General features: G+C 38.8%; 1 protein-coding gene across 5 annotated transcripts in view; it reads right to left on the bottom strand.

The window, feature by feature from the left end:
• The window catches only part of AKAP13 (A-kinase anchoring protein 13), a 171135-nt gene that overhangs the window by 106985 nt on the left and 45736 nt on the right, over nucleotides 1-18414 (bottom strand). For all 5 annotated transcript variants that reach the window (XM_072402694.1, XM_072402696.1, XM_072402697.1 and 2 more), the window contains exon 4: nucleotides 8329-8473. In XM_072402694.1, coding sequence (XP_072258795.1) covers nucleotides 8329-8473 — 145 coding nt within the window. The remainder of the gene's footprint in view (nucleotides 1-8328; nucleotides 8474-18414) is intronic.

Below are 18414 nucleotides of genomic sequence, written 5' to 3'. Positions count from 1 at the left end.
TTGTGCTGTTTGAAATGTACCATCTCAGGCTCAGTACAGTGCAAATATTGCTATATTTATACGTAGCCCTGTATGTGGGCTGCATATTGAATACTGTAGACGAGAAGTCAAAAACAGCGAAGATTTGTACTCTACACACCCATTTTAATGCATTATTTGCAGTCCTTTAACATGTAGTCTACTAAATCTGACTTCATAAAAAATACTTTCTACATTGAATCTCTAATTGAATGTTCTGCAGCATCCAGCAAAACTCTGTCCAGGCATAGCATGTATTAGCACCCCCTGGTAATTACTACATAAGGCATGGATCATGACCTCTATGACAGCAAACATTTACACTTCCTGCTTTCATAAAAACAGAATTAAATCTTGCTTCAGAAAAAATACTTCCGCCACCTCTTTTTAGATAATGATCATCTACTTCCTATGAAAGCTTAGCTTCCACATGTAGACATATAGTTCGTTTTATCCTTCTCCATATTTTACAAAGATATTAGACATGAATTTGTCCTATGGTGGGACTTATTTCATTTTTCCTATTGCTTTTACAAATCTTTACATGAAGATCTTAGGTACATACACTAATCAGCCAAATCGGGGAAACCACCTGCCTAAAATTGTGTAGGTGCTGCTTGTGCCTCCAAAGCCACTCTGACCATCAATGCATGGACTCATGGAGCTCTGAAGATGTCCTGTGGTATCTGGACTATTAGCAAAAGATCCTTCGGGTGACATTGCCCAAAAGGCCACCTTCTTCTATTGCTTCATGGTCCAATTCTGCCCCTCATGGGCTCATTGTGGCACTTTGTGCAGTAGAAAGGGATCAACTGAACAGCACTCTGATCTGCAACTATGCAGCCCCATCCATAGCAAGCTGCAATTTGTATCGGTATGTCCTGACACCTTTCCCGGGAATTTAACCCTAAAATAATAAATATTACCAACAGATCAGGTCTCCGAGAGGGAGAAACCTATAAATATTTTTTAATTGGCACCCTGATTGCTTTACATGCATAGCACACTGCACAGCCATAGCAATGAAGCCCGGTGTTGGGATAATGTACGGCATATGCTCAAAAATGACATCACCAATGTCTGCCAAAGGGCCGTAGCAGGAATATGCCAAGCCCTGATGAGGAATAGAAGACATTATAGTGTTGGAGACAGAATGGAAGCAGGGAGTTGACACAGCACTGGAAGGGACCACATCCAGAAGCAAGCTTACCATACTCTATCGATATGCTGTGCATACTGACCCATTATGGCAAAAACTGTTGGGGTCCCCACAGTGGGTAAATTCTGCTTTAATTTTTTTCAGCAATTTGTGTCTCAGTAGCTTTCGTAGGGTTGGATCAAATGGGACAGCCTATCCCTAAGTTCATGAACAAGTGTTGGTTTCCCTTGCACCAGTTTCCAAAAATTGACCCCTTTTCTTGCTACCCAATATATCTCAACACCAGGCAGGTGTTCAGCAATTCACTTCACTGGATTTACTGTTCAGGCTGATCAGTGTAGGCTGAATATAGACCTAACAAATGTAGGCTATCAGTAGCTTGACAAATGACTATATATTGCAGCAGTCATTGATAATTATGCCATTATTGCCTACAGTACGTGTGGTTAGAATCCACACAAAGGAAGTTGACATACAATGGCTTGTCCTTGACACCAAAATTATACCACAATATTGCACAAAGCCATTTGACTTGCCCTGTTTTCTGAAGCTTTGGCATACATAGCTTTTGAGGTCATATGAGGTTTTTATGTTTCCTGCTTTACACCTGAACTGCATTTATTTATATCCTATTTAGATAATATTTCCCCACTAACCCGACAAATACAGTTTGAGCAATTGCACAAGCATTAAATTCTATATTAATCATGAGATTTCTAAATACGGTCACTATTTCTATGTATTCTAATAGGCAGATATCTCTTCCAGAGTAAGTTTAGGTAAGCATCTGCAGGTCCCTTAATGACTTATATGCTGCCAGGGTTTGCCACAACCATTTTTTTGATTTGGTTAATGGGTGAATAAGGAGCACGTAAACACACTTGATTTGTTTTTCCATCCAATACATCACAATCCACTATTATTTGCAGAATTGTTCCAAAATGTTAGAGATGTAAATAAATACCCAACTGTCCCAGATTTCTAATACAATCCCAACATCCCACAGAGTTGGGCTGTATCTTGCAGGCAATAAGGTCAAAGCTGCAGGTCAAAGTCACAGTTATAAAAGAAGAACAGGGGGAAGCAGCGTGATACATGGACTACTTAAACCAGCTATGCAGTATTGTTCATCATCATCTTCCCTTGGACACCACTGTTGTCCTACACCCCACTTGGAAATATTGTTTCTCCTCAGCTTCACATTTTTTTTCTCCTTTTTTTCTTCCTTACTTGTCCCACATCCGAGCTGAGACATTTTTCCCCCCACTAACCTGCAGTGTATGATATGTACTCATTTATTGCTGATCTATTTAGACTTTGTATGATATTTGTATAACAATGTATTGTTTCTGTATAACATTGTGTAGTGCTACACTCTGTAACATACCCCTGCACTCTACACACCTGAGAGTTTAACATCAGGGGTGGTAAACTTCATTGCAAAATACCAATAGCCTGAACCCAGCCAAGAAGATTTTTGTAATCCTTTAGGTCAGGGGTGTCTGGCCCGAGGGCCAAATCTGGCCCCCAAAAAGTTTTTTTTGGCCCCCAAAGAAATTCTAAATTCTAAATATAAATTGCAGCTGGCCCATGGCTGCATTGAAATAGCGCTGCTACTACAATTCCCGCCATCACTCGCGTCCATAGACCAGCGGCCCTTCTGCCTATGCATGGCCGCGCATTGGACTGTTTTATAGAAGCAGGGAATTGTAGTAGCGGTGCTTTTTCAGTGAAGAGGGAGTTCCAGACACTCATAACATTAAGCCCCGCATTGTACTGTTTTATTGACGCAGAGAATTGTAGTAGCGGCGCTATTTCTCTAATATATTTATCTCTCTATCTCCAATGAGAAGGAAAAACTTCCTCAATTTTTTCAATAAACTTTAAGGTTGGCCCGCGACTTTGTCTAAGTTTTTATTTTGGCCCTCTGTGTATTTGAGTTTGACACCCCTGCTTTAGGGTTATGTAAGCGACACACTCTCACTCATGGCACAGTAATTATGGAGTATTTTGTAGGTACAAGCACTGCAGGCTATGTGCAGTGTATACAATATGTAGTCTCAGACCCTTACCATGCTCCTTCAAGGCACGCCCGATATTCAGCACAATTTAGCCACTCATATTTCTGGCATGCTGTGCTTCACGTGTCTTCTACACCCCAGGGTAACCTAATTTTGTAATTATAATTTCTTCCAAAACCAAACAAGCATTTTATTAGGGAGGTGCACTACCAAACTGTCCTAAGGGAGACCTTATTCCACTGAATTGCTAAACTTTTTCTGAAACCTACAACTGTAAGGCCTATGGGGGTTGGTAAAAGCAAGGCAACATGACCAATTCAAGTATTGTTTGAGAAAATTGAGCTGCGTAGAGGTACAACCAAAAAAACCTAAAACATGCTATGCATAGTCAAAAACAAAATTAAATAAAACCTATAAATGAAAATTGCTCACTACTTTTTCTCAACAGAAAAAAGTAATGTTTTAGTTTAGATTTTCTGCAACATGAAAGTCAAGTTAATCAAGGCGGAACAATATGAAGGTTGTGCAAGCGAGTTTCTCAAAGATACCTGCTCTTTGCTGGTCAATGGGTACCCAAAAGCTTTCTGTACATGGTTCAATTTCACAGTGCAATCTATGGGTAATGAACAATTTGTCATTGTAGGACCTCACAATATGATTCTACTACATTTGTTCTGTAGTGTCTCATATTGATCAGCAACTATATAGTGTAACAGATATGGGCAGGGGGGTAAATGATAAATTTTGGATAGTATATTAGCTGGCCCTCTGGTTTTATTATGCCTTTTTAATAGAACCCCCAACATTTTTTTGTGGGTGCCATTTGGAAAATCTCTTCAAAAGAAGGGAGTTTACACTCCTGCTCGTAACTGGAAACTTTCCCACCTGCAGAATAAAGCCACAAACAGAACCTTTAAATTTGACACAGCTGGTGTATAGGGTGCCAACGTCCCCACCTACTCTTGTGTTTCCATCCACCAGCCCCAATGTTGTTTCAGAACAAATCACAGCACGCATTGGATGTATAGGCATCTAATACATGGAAGTATGTCGGATGTAAAGACAGAGATAGGACTTTTTTGTTAGAATGAAAAAAACCCTTTAGCATTTCCTGTACCCATTGGACAGATCTACTTTTCACTCATCAGGGTTTATTTAGATTGTTTTACATTTACTTATAAAAATTTGACATGGAGACAGCATTCTGCTGTGTTAGCAATTGGCACATGGCAACAGGCAAACACAAACATGGAAATCCTTAGCTACACAAGCATTAACTGTAATTAACACACTTTTTTCATTTCAAACAACACATTTTAGAACAGTCGATGCCTAATTCTTTTTGGCATAGTGGAAGAAAACAGAAGCACAAACACAACGGGGTCATGTGCTGTGAAATATGCACAAATGGACCACTATGCAAGCTTGTGTTTTAGCAACAGTGGCCTGTTTATATCACATGTCGGAGAACAGCAGATGTCTACAAATCCACATGTAAATCATAGGTGTTAAATATGCACAGTCCGTGACATTCTAGACGAGAGCTGACCAAAGGTCCAAACCTAATAAGTGCAGAGTGCTGTCCTAAATCCCAGATAACTACAGTGGTGACAAGAACCACAAAGCTGGCATAAGGAAGCACCACAAACCTTAAAAGACCAGTAACACAGATAATTTAGAGGCCAACATGTTATTCCATGGGTATCCAATCTGTGATCATAGATAAAAAGAATGTGCAAATAACCAAAATGGGGATATTGATGCCTAAAAAAACATAACATTCATGCAAGCTGCAGGCAATATACATAAATATACCTGGCAAGACACTGAGAAACATTAAGTGCCCACTTGAATTTTTCATGTTTTTATTGTTGCTGGCAAAGCTGAATCACATCTTGGCTTTTATATCTTAAACAGCCTAGAGCTGAACATCAACACTGAAATTCCCAGCTCTGTTCAATTCCTGGGGCCACTACAAAGCCAAATAATTGTGTAACATAGCCTTATCGGCACTACAATGCTAGGAATACAACACTAGGTGTATAAACAATCCAGAGCTTGATTGAACATATTGAGAATATCAAGCATTTTATTGCCTTGCACCACTTCATATGAAATCTGTTTAATAATCAGAAAGCCACCACCGCCAGCAATATACTGATGGATTTTGTACATAGCTATGACCCCCAATAACGTCCCAGCAGAGCTTCAATGAACTGTATGTGCAATACAACTCCAAACCCTTTATGGAAAAAGGAAACAATGCACAAATACCCTAGGAAAATCTCACCAATGAAGTCTTCAGCTGTTTCAGCACACCTTTGTATTTCGACAAACCTCAATGCAAATATTTCTGTTGAACATGATGCATGCATTGCACATATTATTTTCTACATTCTGACTGGGAGGGTTTTTATATTATAATCCAGTGTTCAAGCCAGAAATTTTTTTCACATAAGGTGGTAAGAAATTGCAGGTGGGTGGCAGCCCCTGTATTATGACCCAACTTTGGTAACCACCCAAAAAATGCCAGGTGGTGCGTCCAGCTAAAAGGGCCTGGGGAGAACAATGGGTAAAGATTGGCACAATTACAAAATGGCCAGTACAGCATATGGCTTGATGAAAATAGGATTTTTCCTTTGAATGTCTCTTAATACTTATAGCTACTCTGTTTATAGGGAATGAAAGGATACAAAATATAATATAGACATAAACCACCAAACTTCTGACAGGCCAACATTGTTCTCTCTCTGCAGATACACACAAGAGACATGGGGTCATAGAACAGCGGTATCTTGCATTCTCCTGAACAAGAATAGAACGTGCCAAATAGTTATTTATAGGAACTGTGCCCTCATCATAAATTAAAATGGAACAAAACAATAGTTGCGAGGAAACGATTATCCCAACTTTTCTTTAGAACAGCAGCTGATCCAAAACCTGGCTATGATGGATGAAGTACTTTGTCATTTGTACCGGTTACCTATTGCCAAAAATAGACTGTAAACCAAAATATGCCTACAAATGCTTAACCATTGCATGGGTTGCAGTGGATGAGTTGTGCAATGTGATTTTATATTGAACACATGCATGCAAGTACTAAATTACATTTCTAGCAATGTGAAATGGTGGAAACATCAGTTAATTATGAGTTTTATTAAACATGAAAAGATCATCAAAAGACAAGTCTGAACTTCTTACTTTCCTTGACTTCTAGTCTTGCAAAGATTTATTATGCAAGCAAACGATTTATATAATTAAAGAGGCAGTTAATGTTTATTTCACAGCTTGGTAGCAAAAGTAATAAAATATAAGTACCCAGTTCAGTTTCCTGCTGGGTCACATAAATTCTTTATCACAAACACAATCTGGTCAACATCTGTCAGAGTAAAGGGACTTGTGGTTTTACCATGTGTGCTGCATGGATAATGCAGATAACCAATGGTTCAAAAAGGAAAACACCTGTAACATATTATTCGCCTGAATTCGGTTGTCCATTCCTTTAACACAAACATTCACTAACAGGTGCATATCGGTGACAGGAAAGGTTATATTTTTGACAGGCCTTTACTCAAGGGAAAATATTCAATTATTCTAAAAGAAGATTAAAGTTTCAAACTTTTTTTTATGTGTTTAGGTAATATTACTATGGTGGATTACAATCAAATAATAACATGTAGTAAAACTTTATATGAAGCATAGAAAGTTGTATCACTATTTGTATTTGCAAATAACTAGGCACCATTTTTAAATAATACAATTGCTTGTATTTTAACTAGTCGAATTGGTTTATATGAAGAAGGCAGAATACTCATATATTAACAATTATGTAGTAATTTAATATGATAGGTGGCATCATAGTAATGTATTTGGTATAGACGAGCCATTCTTAATTAGTTCCGTGATCTTGTTCCCTAAAAACCCTGGGGGTCCTCCAGTATTGTATTAGCAGGCCTGCAAATGGATAGGCTTTGGGCTTCTGCCTTCTTATTATAATATAGAGGTTCCTTGACCTTTGGCCAATTGACCTCAAATCTGATGATGCCTGCATAGTTCCAGGTTCAATGCCATTTGGCACACCTAAAAGTCCATAGTCATGTCACTAGCTGTCCCACACAAAGGGGGCTCACAATTTAATGTCCTTACCATAGTCATATTTTTTTAATACAGTCGAAGGTCAATTTAGGGGGGGTGGCAATAAACCTAACTGCATGTTTATGTAATGTGGGAGAAAACCTGTGCAAACACGGGGAGAACCTGCAAACTCTATGCGTTTTTTGAGGTTTTGATGTCCTTGTAGAAACAGATACTTAAATTACACTCTATGTGGATTAGTTTAAAGAACACAGAAGTACTATTCTTTAAGGTTTATTGTCTCTCAAATGTCAAGAATTGGCAACAAAGCAGTGTTAAACCCAGGATTTTTTTTTTAAGCCGGGTGGGATGAAATCTTAGGTGGGTGGCAGCCCTTGCATTGTAAGCCAACTCATCAGCAACCACCATAAAACAGCCGGGAGAATAATGATAAGTGCCGGGTGGTGTGTCCAGCTAAAAGGGGCTGGGGAGAACACTGCAATGGATGCATACCAGTTATGACTTTCAAAAAACCCATAAGAATATAGGTAGCAAACCTACATGTAACCATTTTTTTATATTAGACTAAAAAAAAAAGTGCTTTTTGTATTCGGTAAACATGATACAAAAAGGGCTATGCAATAAAAGACAGGATGATGGTAGAAGTACAAAATGTACAGAGATTTCATAAACTAACAGAACTTTTTCCAGTAATATGAGAAAGAACATTGTCTTCCCATAGAAACTGCCTTCTATAATCTTCTTGCTCAGGCACAAAAAAGCTAATTAATAATGTACAGAGTCTGATAAGAATATGCTGAGCTGATTAAAAATGGATATACTTTGATGTCTTTATAATTGCCTAAGATCATCCATACAGACAAAAATCTTAGCATTAGGCTAAACCATTAAAATGTCACCTTTGGTCCTCCAAATGTCCAAAAGTTGCAATTTCCTAAATCTCATTGCTGGTTCAAGTAACTACTTAACTGCCTGAAGACTTCAGATCAACCATGTTTGATAGATAAAAGTTCAAAACCAAAATGAACCACCTACCTGGTGCAACGGTTTGTAGAGTTGACGAGCTGACTCTTTGCGTACTCGCTACATGTCTCTGTGTGGAACCAGTAAAGAGCAGGTAAAATACATCAGGTTTTTTCTTATGCCGTTTACTGAGTTGTACGGTAAGGACACATTCACCCTGAAAGATAACGAAATAGTATAGTTAGATATGACATTCATCCCTAGATTGGTTTCAATAAACTGTCATATAGCCATGCAAATTATGTATTTATTCTATTATCTAAATCATTATTACATAGATAAGTGGATACCCAAAGGACCTGAATGACCCTTTGAATTGGTATCCCCATTAAAGTCAACTTTAAGTCACCATCATACCAAAGAAAATATCTTTATCACCAGCATATGAAATTCAACTCTGCAGACAATTTTAACAATTTTAACATTTTAACACACCAAAGAATATTTGTTCACTTTGATGTAGCCTTACCAGACCATACACAGAATAAAACTGACCCCTTATGGATTCATTCAAAGGTGTATGTTGTGGCAATGCACACTTAAAAGTTTTACAGTTACTTTACAGTAAAGCAAGGCATAAGTTCACAACACAGATATCACTCATGGTGGTAGGACAGCCAGTGAACCATCAATAGGGTCATGTAAGCCCATGGTGTACTGATGCCTACAGTGGCCTAGCTAGTTTGATCCAACAGAAGGGCTATTGTAGAACAAATGGTGCTGCCTACACCATGGTGACTTCTGTCCACTGTCAAAAGCATCTACATGGGAACATGTGTGTGGGAACTTGACTATAGAGCTATGAAAGTAGGTCGCCTGGTCTGATGAACCATATTTTACCTAGAGAAGAGATGGGAGCATGACGCACTATGAGAAGAAGGCAGGCCGGCGGAGGCATTGCAACGTTAAAGACCTGAACAAATATAGCGACACTTATATACACAAACTATACATACAATCCTATTGATAAAACAGTAATGCACATTATTTCATTTACATAAACTGATGATATGTACAGCTAAAGAGAACACAGATTATCTTTAAAAGGAACACTAGTAGTAATCTCTGAATGAGTAAGGCTATGTACACACGTCCAATAATTATCATTGGAAACGAACAACTAGTGACCGTTCGTCCGATAATCGATAACAAAAAAAGTGCACAACGACTGGGCAACAACGCCGATGAACGAGGAATGTCGCTGGAAATGAATGACCGCCCCGACAGATCTGATTGGGCGACGATCGTTTGCTATCTATTGTGTGTACGGTTCAGTGATCGTGGATTGTTCTGCGCTACACTTTCTCTTGTACATGTCACTTCCTGTATCAATCAAACGATCGTATCTAGTGTGTGTACATTATTGGTGAATTATATTTGAACGATTGTATCCTTACAGCATGTACAGAATTGTGCATAGTACAATCGTTCAAAATAATTGTGCATAATGGTTGATCAGTCGTTAATTGTTTGTTTTCTAATGATAATTTTTGCATGTGTATATGTAGCCTAAGAGTGCCTGTTGTGTCAGTTGAGGAAGTGAATAATAAACTGTAAGCACACATTACAGTCTTCTTCCCTGCCTCTTTAAATTGGGTGCACCTTCCATTACTTTTCAGTAACCACCTGGCTGTTTTTAGGTGGTTGCTGAAAAGTTGGGTCACAGTACAGGGGCCACCACCAACCTACAGCTTACTCAACAAGTGTGGCAAGAAGCTGCTGTACTGAACCATATGCAGAATAAAATGGCAAAACAAGTAGGCAGTACTGTATGGGCTTTCTTTAAAATGATTAGTTTGGGTATGAGGAGCATGAACAGTATTTACTTTCTAAAACGGCTAGAGTAAAACCAAAAAAGATTATGCAGTTCAACAGACTAACATGCTTCCGTTCAACATTATTTCACAGCCATTATTTCAAACCATGACGTTAACTATTGCCAACATTGTGCCTAAAACTGACCACAAATGATAATGCCTTGGCTCATTAACTAATTTATATTATGTACGCCCCATGTCTGTATGACATGCAACTTAGCTCATAACAGGTGAATAGTTACAGCTTTCAACTGTCTATAGATAGAGGATTGTCAAGCACAACTGAGTCCCCATCCAGGCAGTCAACCTTCCAAGGGTTGAACTTCTCTCCATAACCGATTTTTACTTTTGGCTTTGCTAACCTAAGAGAAGAGGAAGCTGCTGGTTGATCCATCAAAATAAGGAATAACCTAATCTATATTATTGTAATGTGTCTCTACTGCAGTGTTTCCTGACTTTAAACATGGGGGGGAAACCTTGAAATAACTTTCAGGTCTTCAGGGAACCCCTTCTATAATTACTACATCCACAGCTCACAGTACATGATGATTTGTAATGCTGCAACGCCTACAGATAGCCAAAAAGATAATTGGTACCTGTTAAACTGACATGAGAGTCACAAACTGCCCATTGCTCAAGAAACCCCTAGCAACCTCCAAAGGAACCTTAAGGTTTCACGGGACTTCTACTGGGAAGATGTCATCTAACTTCATCACAACTGAAATGACATTTTTTTGCCTTTTTCTATGTTTGGGGAAGCCGGCACCTCAGACAAGTTTTTACTATTGTCTCATGGATAAGAATCCAAGTTTCTGTGTAATTATTAGGAAAATAGTTAAAAAGCATTTTTCCAATAGAACAGACATAATAAATACATAATAGAAGATTTTCTAAACTTTCTACAGTCCTTCTCTACCCAAAAAAACAAGGTGTGGCTGAAGTCTAACAAATGTACAGGGGAGGGCAGTTGAAGTAAAAGAACCGGTGAGTCCAAGAGCAATGTCAACAGCAACAAATCATTACAAAACTACGGTAACAACATTTCTCCTGTAAACCACCCTCCCTTATATACAGCTTCAATTGAGCTCCCCTTGACCTTTTTCAGATGCAAAATTTATATGGAAAATTTCAGATTCCAGGTTTTCATCTTGTATACATCTGACTTACCCTCCACAAAACGCATAAACTTCTTGTTAATCCCGTCTTCGTTTAGTCTTGAGAGTCCACCCATTATTTTACACGTGAATAAACAAAGTTCAGCAAAGCACATGACTTTGGCTGCCTATGCAGGGCATGGAGAACACACGAAGAAGCACAGGAGAAGTCGAACATTCTTTTCAATGCTGAGTGGTTTGTTAAGATTACAGCATAAAGGATTACAGTTTATATCTTGCTTCAATAGCCATTATAGCAGTGATAGTAGTGTCTGCTCCAGACCACATGCTGGATGGCTGTATATTTTTACACACACTTCTCTAATCCCCGACAACCATCTGGTATCTTTCAGCGAGTTCTTCTGTGAACATCTAGTTAACACGGCAAGCAGCGTAAATGAAAACTATTCAATGGAAAATGTTAACACCCTCAACAAGAACTTCTTATTCTTCTGACACAAGGAACATACCAAAAAACCAGATCATGCTGAAATATTAGGCGAGTCAGAAAGCAGCCCTTGGCTTTTTTTTATTTACCAAAAAAAAAAAAAAAACACTGTCACGGCAGAAAAAAATAAACAGCTGGCATGTTAAATTGTGCAGAAAGGATGATAGCGTGCCAAAAAAGCGCACCCTGTAGTCAAGGACTGTCAAGCAGCATCAGCCAACTTTTCAATTTCTGAACATCTCTGGAGCGCCACTGACATCAAAGCAAGAAGCCGTCATCCAAGGACAATGGGATGAAGAGTAAAAATGAATTTTAAATATACCAAAAGTACCCTAAATTCTAAAAGAAATGTAAAATGCAATACAATTACATCTCTTTGTAGTTCTTTCATCGGCTTCCAATTCACTTTAGAATCAAATTCAAGCTTCTGTGCTTGCCTTCAAATCCCTCCACAGTTCTTATCCTACATACCCCCTAAGCTCTTTGCTCCTCCAATGTCCTACTAATGACTTCCTCACAGGAGTTCTTATCCTACATACCCCCTAAGCTCTTTGCTCCTCCAATGTCCTACTAATGACTTCCTCATTCATAACCTCATCACATGCACGGCTCCAAGACTTTTCTATAGCTGCCCCGACTCTCTGGAAAGGTCTTCATTGTTCTATTCGGCTTGCTCCTAACTTTCTGCTCATTTAAAAGAGCATTTCTTCTCAAACTTGTCTACCTGTCTTCTTCTGTCTCCCAAAACCCTTACTACTTCCATATTACCCCTCCTATTGTGTGCTACTTCCCCCACCTCCTAGATTATAAGATGGTCTGGGCTTTCCTCCTCCTGTGTAACTGTCTGTATCTGTCTGTCATTTGAATCTCCTATTTATTGTACAGCGCTGCGTAATATGCTGGTGCTATATAAATCCTGTTTAATATTAATAATATTAATAATAATAATAATGATAATAAATACAGTACCCAGAAAAACACAAAGTATGCACTAATTTATCTGCTTTAGAATAAGCTGCTGGATAGCTGTGTGGTTCATTGGCAGTCTACATCCCTTCTGGAGAGTGTCAGCTATTTATATATTTCCGAATGACTTCACCTTTGCTGATATCAACTGCAGGTTCTAAGCACTTGAGATCAGGAGGCAATGAACTGGGTCAAGAGTACAAGGGAAGGTCAAAGTCATTATGTTCAGCTTGGAGGTGTAGTGCTCTCCCCCTGTTGACTGATAAAAACCAAGATGGTGCTGACCAGACATCTCAGTTAGGTTTATTTTTATGCCTGAAGATGAGTGGCAGAGACGATTGCCTGAGAGTCAATGACACAATGCAGACCAGAGCATTGTCATTCTAAAATGTTAGGCTTATAAGCAACTGCCAGTTATTAAAGGGAAAGTATAATTCTTTCCATATATTTTCTAAATGAATACACCATTAGAACAATTTGCTAGAAATATATTTCTTATTTCCGATCTGCAGCAACAATTCAATTGACTGGTTTTACTACTTAAGTCTCCCTCATTAGTCATTAGCAGTGTTCTCCCCAGCCCCTTTTAGCCGGGCGCACCACCCAGCACTTTTCAGCTACTACCCGGTTGTTTTTGGTTGGTTACTGATGAGTTGGGTCACAACTCAGGGGCTTCCACCCGTCTACAATTTCTTCCCACCCAGCTTAAAAAAATTTCTGAGTTGGGCACTGCATTAGGCTGTATTTTCATATTGTTTATTGACTCAGAGGAGGAGAATCCCTGAATATACAAAACATTACATACGAGATAGGGACTGCAGGTTTGCTCTTAAGTTAAATTTGTTTGTAAGTCGGAACAGGCACATTATTTTAATGAATGTAATTAGGACAGTTGTTTGTCTCAACAAATTATTATGCAGCATGGTATTATTATTATTACACAGTATTTATATAACGCCATCATATTACACAGCGCTGTACAAAGTCCATAGTTGTGGCACTAACTGTCCCTCAAGGGAGCTCACAATCTAATGTCCCTACCATAGTTATATGTCATCAATGTAGTCTAAGGTCAATTTTGGGGGGGAAGCCAATAACCTCACTGCATGTTTTTTGGATGTGGGAGGAAACCGGAGTACCAGGAGGAAACCCACGCAGACACGGGGAGAAGCTGCAAACTCTATGCAGATAGTGTCCTGGCCGTGATTCGAACCTGGGACCCAGCATTGCAAAGGCCAGAGTGCTAACTCCTGAGCCACCGTGCTGCCCAGGAGTATCAGCTACTATATAAAATCCTCACTGTGAGTTAATCACAAAGCAAAAGAAGTTTTGTCTTGGTCATTAAAATGTTACAAGAGGCTCAAGAAAGTGCTCAGTCCTTAGGATCACCCACAACCTGTGTTTGGAAAAAGATTCCTTCTGCAAGTCATGCAAACTGCCCTCTAAGCCTCCGTCCTGCACACTAGGGAGCAGGGAAGCCCCATTCATATCTAGGAAGCGTCTGTATGTCGGAATGTTCCTACATCGGGGACTACCTGTATATATGGAGCGTTGTATATATTTTTTTGATTATGAGCATGACTAAACTTAAATTTAAAAGAAGAAAATGCTCTGACGTTTTCAAGTGTCTACAAGAAAATCACTACTGCTGAGTATTGTCATAACATATAATACATGTTTATCTCTAAAGACTGTTATCTACATAATTAACATATAAAATAATTTCAATGCAAATCTAGCGGAAAAGATGGGGTCGCCTCAAAATAATTTTCCATCTTTTACTATATATATATATATATATATATACACACACACACACACACACACACACATATATATATACACACACACACACACACACACACACACACACACGGACTGTAGGCTTGTTCTTAAGTTGAATTTGTATGTAAGTCAGAACAGGTAAATTATTTTATTAAATGCAAATAGGACAGATGTTTTTCTCAACATACTATTATGCAGCATGGTGTCGGTTACTGTATAAAGTCCTCACTATGAGTTAATACCAAACCAAAAAAATAAAAAAAAATGTATGGAGCATAGGCATTTATTATCTTCTGGAGCACACACATGCACAAAATAGGGGAAAAATTTAGTATTTATAAAACATAGCAACATAAAAAAATAATAATAAAGATGTAAAAATTTTGCGCACACACACACACACAAAAAGAAAAACTTTTTATGCGATTTGATTGGTTACACTACAGTTATATATTATTTAGGCCTAAAAACGTGCACAAATATTGCATGAAAAAAAATTAAACGAGTGTCCTTTAATTCTTCAGGGTTTTTGTGAAATTATCAGATTTAAAATGTCCAATTTAGCAAATGTTTTATAATTTTTTTATCTAGGGTAAAGGTAACATCAAGGAGGGTAATATAAATGTAAATATTTTTAATATTTAGCACACTAATTGTTGAACAGATTACTTTGAATATGAAGCGCATGTAACCTACATAAAAAAAAATTAGGTAAAATGTTGGATAACAATGGCTGTTTTTCCCACTCACCTAAGGAAAGGTTACCTGTGCTTCTTTCAAGCTTGCTACAAATAGCGGCTTAAATAGCTCTCTACATGTCGCACTTAATCCCGAGTCTTATTACAGTGATTATGTAATGGTGACAATTACATCAGTAAGCTCTTGAGGCTCTGCTTTTTCTGGCCCATTCTGTCATACATAGGTCAGAGATTAGGCTGAACTGGACAAAACTGGACGGTAGCATGAAGATAATTCATGACATTTGCTCTCTGATTTTAATAGAACGAGCAATCTGATAATAGCCAGAAAAATCTGATTTACAAGCATAAATTAACGGATTAAATACACTTACATAACTCTGGCCAGCCTAAAAATATGGCCATGTACACACAGGCAATAACGGTGGTTGGAAAGGATCTTTCATGTACATACAGCACCATTCTACTCTATGGACAGGAGAGGGAGGAGAACAATGTAGCGGCACCCCGATGCTCTCTCTCCCCTTCACTTTCAGTATGATCATTCCTCATTCGTGGTGCGAATCCACCAGGATGATCGATGTACACGCCAGATTCTCGTCCGATATCAGCCCGAGTCGCTTTTGAGACGAGAATCATTTGACCTGTGTACGTAGCCTTGGTATCAAAGGACTGATAACTTGTGCATTCTGGTTTCCTCCCACATTTAGTAGTAGGTTTCCTCCCACAAACATAGTAGTAGGTTTTTTGGCTTCTTTGTAAAGCAAAACTAAAGCCCCATGGATCACCTATCGGTGTTCCATCACAGAGCGCAGCCATCTTCCTTTCCTCTTCCTCTTCAGCTTGATTGGCCATGCTGGGATGATGTAAATCCTGCACAGGAAGTCATTGATCGTAGACACATGCAGGGGAAGCCAGCGATGTCAAGGTCAACCAAGTCACCGATGTGCAGCTTGGTAGGTTGGGTATGACAGAAGGGACATCGTCCGATCCTTTCTGCAATAATCACCTGCCTTATTTTTAACTTTGTAACTGTGATTTTAGTTCCACTTTAAGAAAGGCCTTAGCCAGTTAGGGACATTCGATAGCATTCTCATCAGGCATTCACTGTAACTCTTAGCAAAATCTTTCTGGAACCCCTTTATTTCTTCTACCTCCATATTTTCCTGCATTGCTGCTATTTGTTGCTGCCTGGATGCCTCTGCCCTACTACCATAGCATAAATGGGTTCTCTTCATTGGCTTCCATTTTACCTTGGAATCAAATTCAAGCTCCTGTGCTTTGCCTTCAAATCCCTCCACAGTTCTTGTCCCACTTACATTTCTGACCTGAAAAATTCTCCCCTAGCCACTCTCTTCACTCCTACAATGACCCACTACTGACTTCTTCACTAATAACCTCATCACAGGCATGGCTCCAGGACTTTTCTAGAGCTGCCCCGTCTCTGGATGGTCTTCCTTGTCCTATTCGACTTGCTCCTACTTTCTGCTCATTTAAAAGAGCATTCAAAACCCATTTTTCAAACTTGCCTACCCATCTTCTTCGGTCTCTTACCCTTCCTAGCGGTAACCCCGAGTATGACTCAGGGTAGAAAAAAGTTTGTGTGTTTGGTAACCCTGAGTCACACCTGGGGTAGGTAAACCTATGGGAAAGATAGTAAATACAGCCTTACCTGATCCGCCGGCGTCCCGCTTTGTCCATCGCTGTGATCCCAGTCTTCTTTCTTCTTCCTCCGGCGCCTTCTGCACACGATGGGTCACCAAGGGAGTTCCCCCGTGACTTTGGTGCGTGTGTACATTGAAATGTACCGCTAGGGAGGTTAAAACCCTCACTACTTCCCATTACTCTATATCTCCCCTTCTATTGTGTGTTACTTCCCCCTCCTCCTAGATTGTAAGCTCTTCAGGGAAGGGTCCTCTCCTCCCCCACTGTCACTGTCTGTCTCTGTCTGTCATTTGCGACCCCTATTTAATGTATAACGCTGTGTAAAATGCTGTCGCTATATAAAAATGGTTTATAAATATTATATTAATAAATAGTTTTCAGACCAATGTAAATAATGTTTAATAAAAAAAATAGCACAGGCAGAGCATGGGATGTTAAAAGCTGAGTTATTTATTAAACAGATAAAACCATTTTCTTTGATATTTTCGACAGTCCAAAATAGAACAAATCAGAGCAATTCACAGTAAGAGTTACATACTCCAAGTTCTGGGCAAGCACACTGTGTTGTCTACTTTACTTGACTGCTATTAATTTAGAAGATTTGAAAATAGTAAAAGTTTACTCTAAGTATTTCCAATCTGGCATGAGAAGAAAGAACACTCAAATTGTCATCGTATTATTTAGAGACACCATAAGATATCCCCATCTGACCTTAAAGAAAACCTTACTTCAGACGGCACAATAGCAAATAATACACCAGTCATAAAGCATTTGAGAAGTCAGGGCTCAGCTCTAAAGATTAAGCTTATCTTTTCCTTTTTGCTATCAAAAGAAAGTATGCAGTTCCACTTAAAAACTTAATTTGTACAGTAGCTGGCAAGTAGCCATAATTCTCCAATTTTTCCTTTTAACAGTTAATATTACATATACATACACTAAGTATATTCATAAACATTAAAATAATAATATGGATAAGTACAATATTTAATGTGCTTGATGCCTTTTTTTTTTTGGCGAAATGTCTTATCTTTAAAATACATGCCGTGGCAAGCTAGCAGGGCCGTCATGTATGTGAATGACTTGGACGGCTCACAACCGTCGTCATACGATACTTCACTTGTGTCAGCACCTGTGCACTGCTCCGGTATGCCAGCCAAAGGCTGCGACAGTTAGACCCGGGAATGTAAATCTTAGATAAAAGGGTAACCCAGGTCAAAGGCTGCTCAAGGTAAAAATAACTAAACTATCAAATCTATCTAGTATTTAAAAAAAAAAAGTCAAGAGGCATATAAAAGCCCCTATTTATTAGGCAAATAGGCCCAAAAAAATAAGTTTAAAGCCTTTGTTCATGTTTGTAAAGTCCCTGCCTCCATACACTCTATTTTGAAAATAGAAATGAGAAACTGATAAGAAAGTCTCTTGCTGACAGTTCCTGGTATGTGGTTTGAAGTCCTCAGTGTCCTACTTTTCAAGCCAATTATTTGTGTGTCTAAAAACTACCGACACAGCAAAGGAAGTAAAAGCAACGTCATCACTGAGCAGTCTGAATATTTAATTATGCCATT

Source organism: Pyxicephalus adspersus, chromosome 2 (genome assembly GCF_032062135.1).
Source record: "Pyxicephalus adspersus chromosome 2, UCB_Pads_2.0, whole genome shotgun sequence".
Lineage (NCBI taxonomy): Eukaryota > Metazoa > Chordata > Amphibia > Anura > Pyxicephalidae > Pyxicephalus > Pyxicephalus adspersus.
Note: the sequence above shows the minus strand (reverse complement) of the source record. Positions and strands in the feature narration are given on the sequence as shown.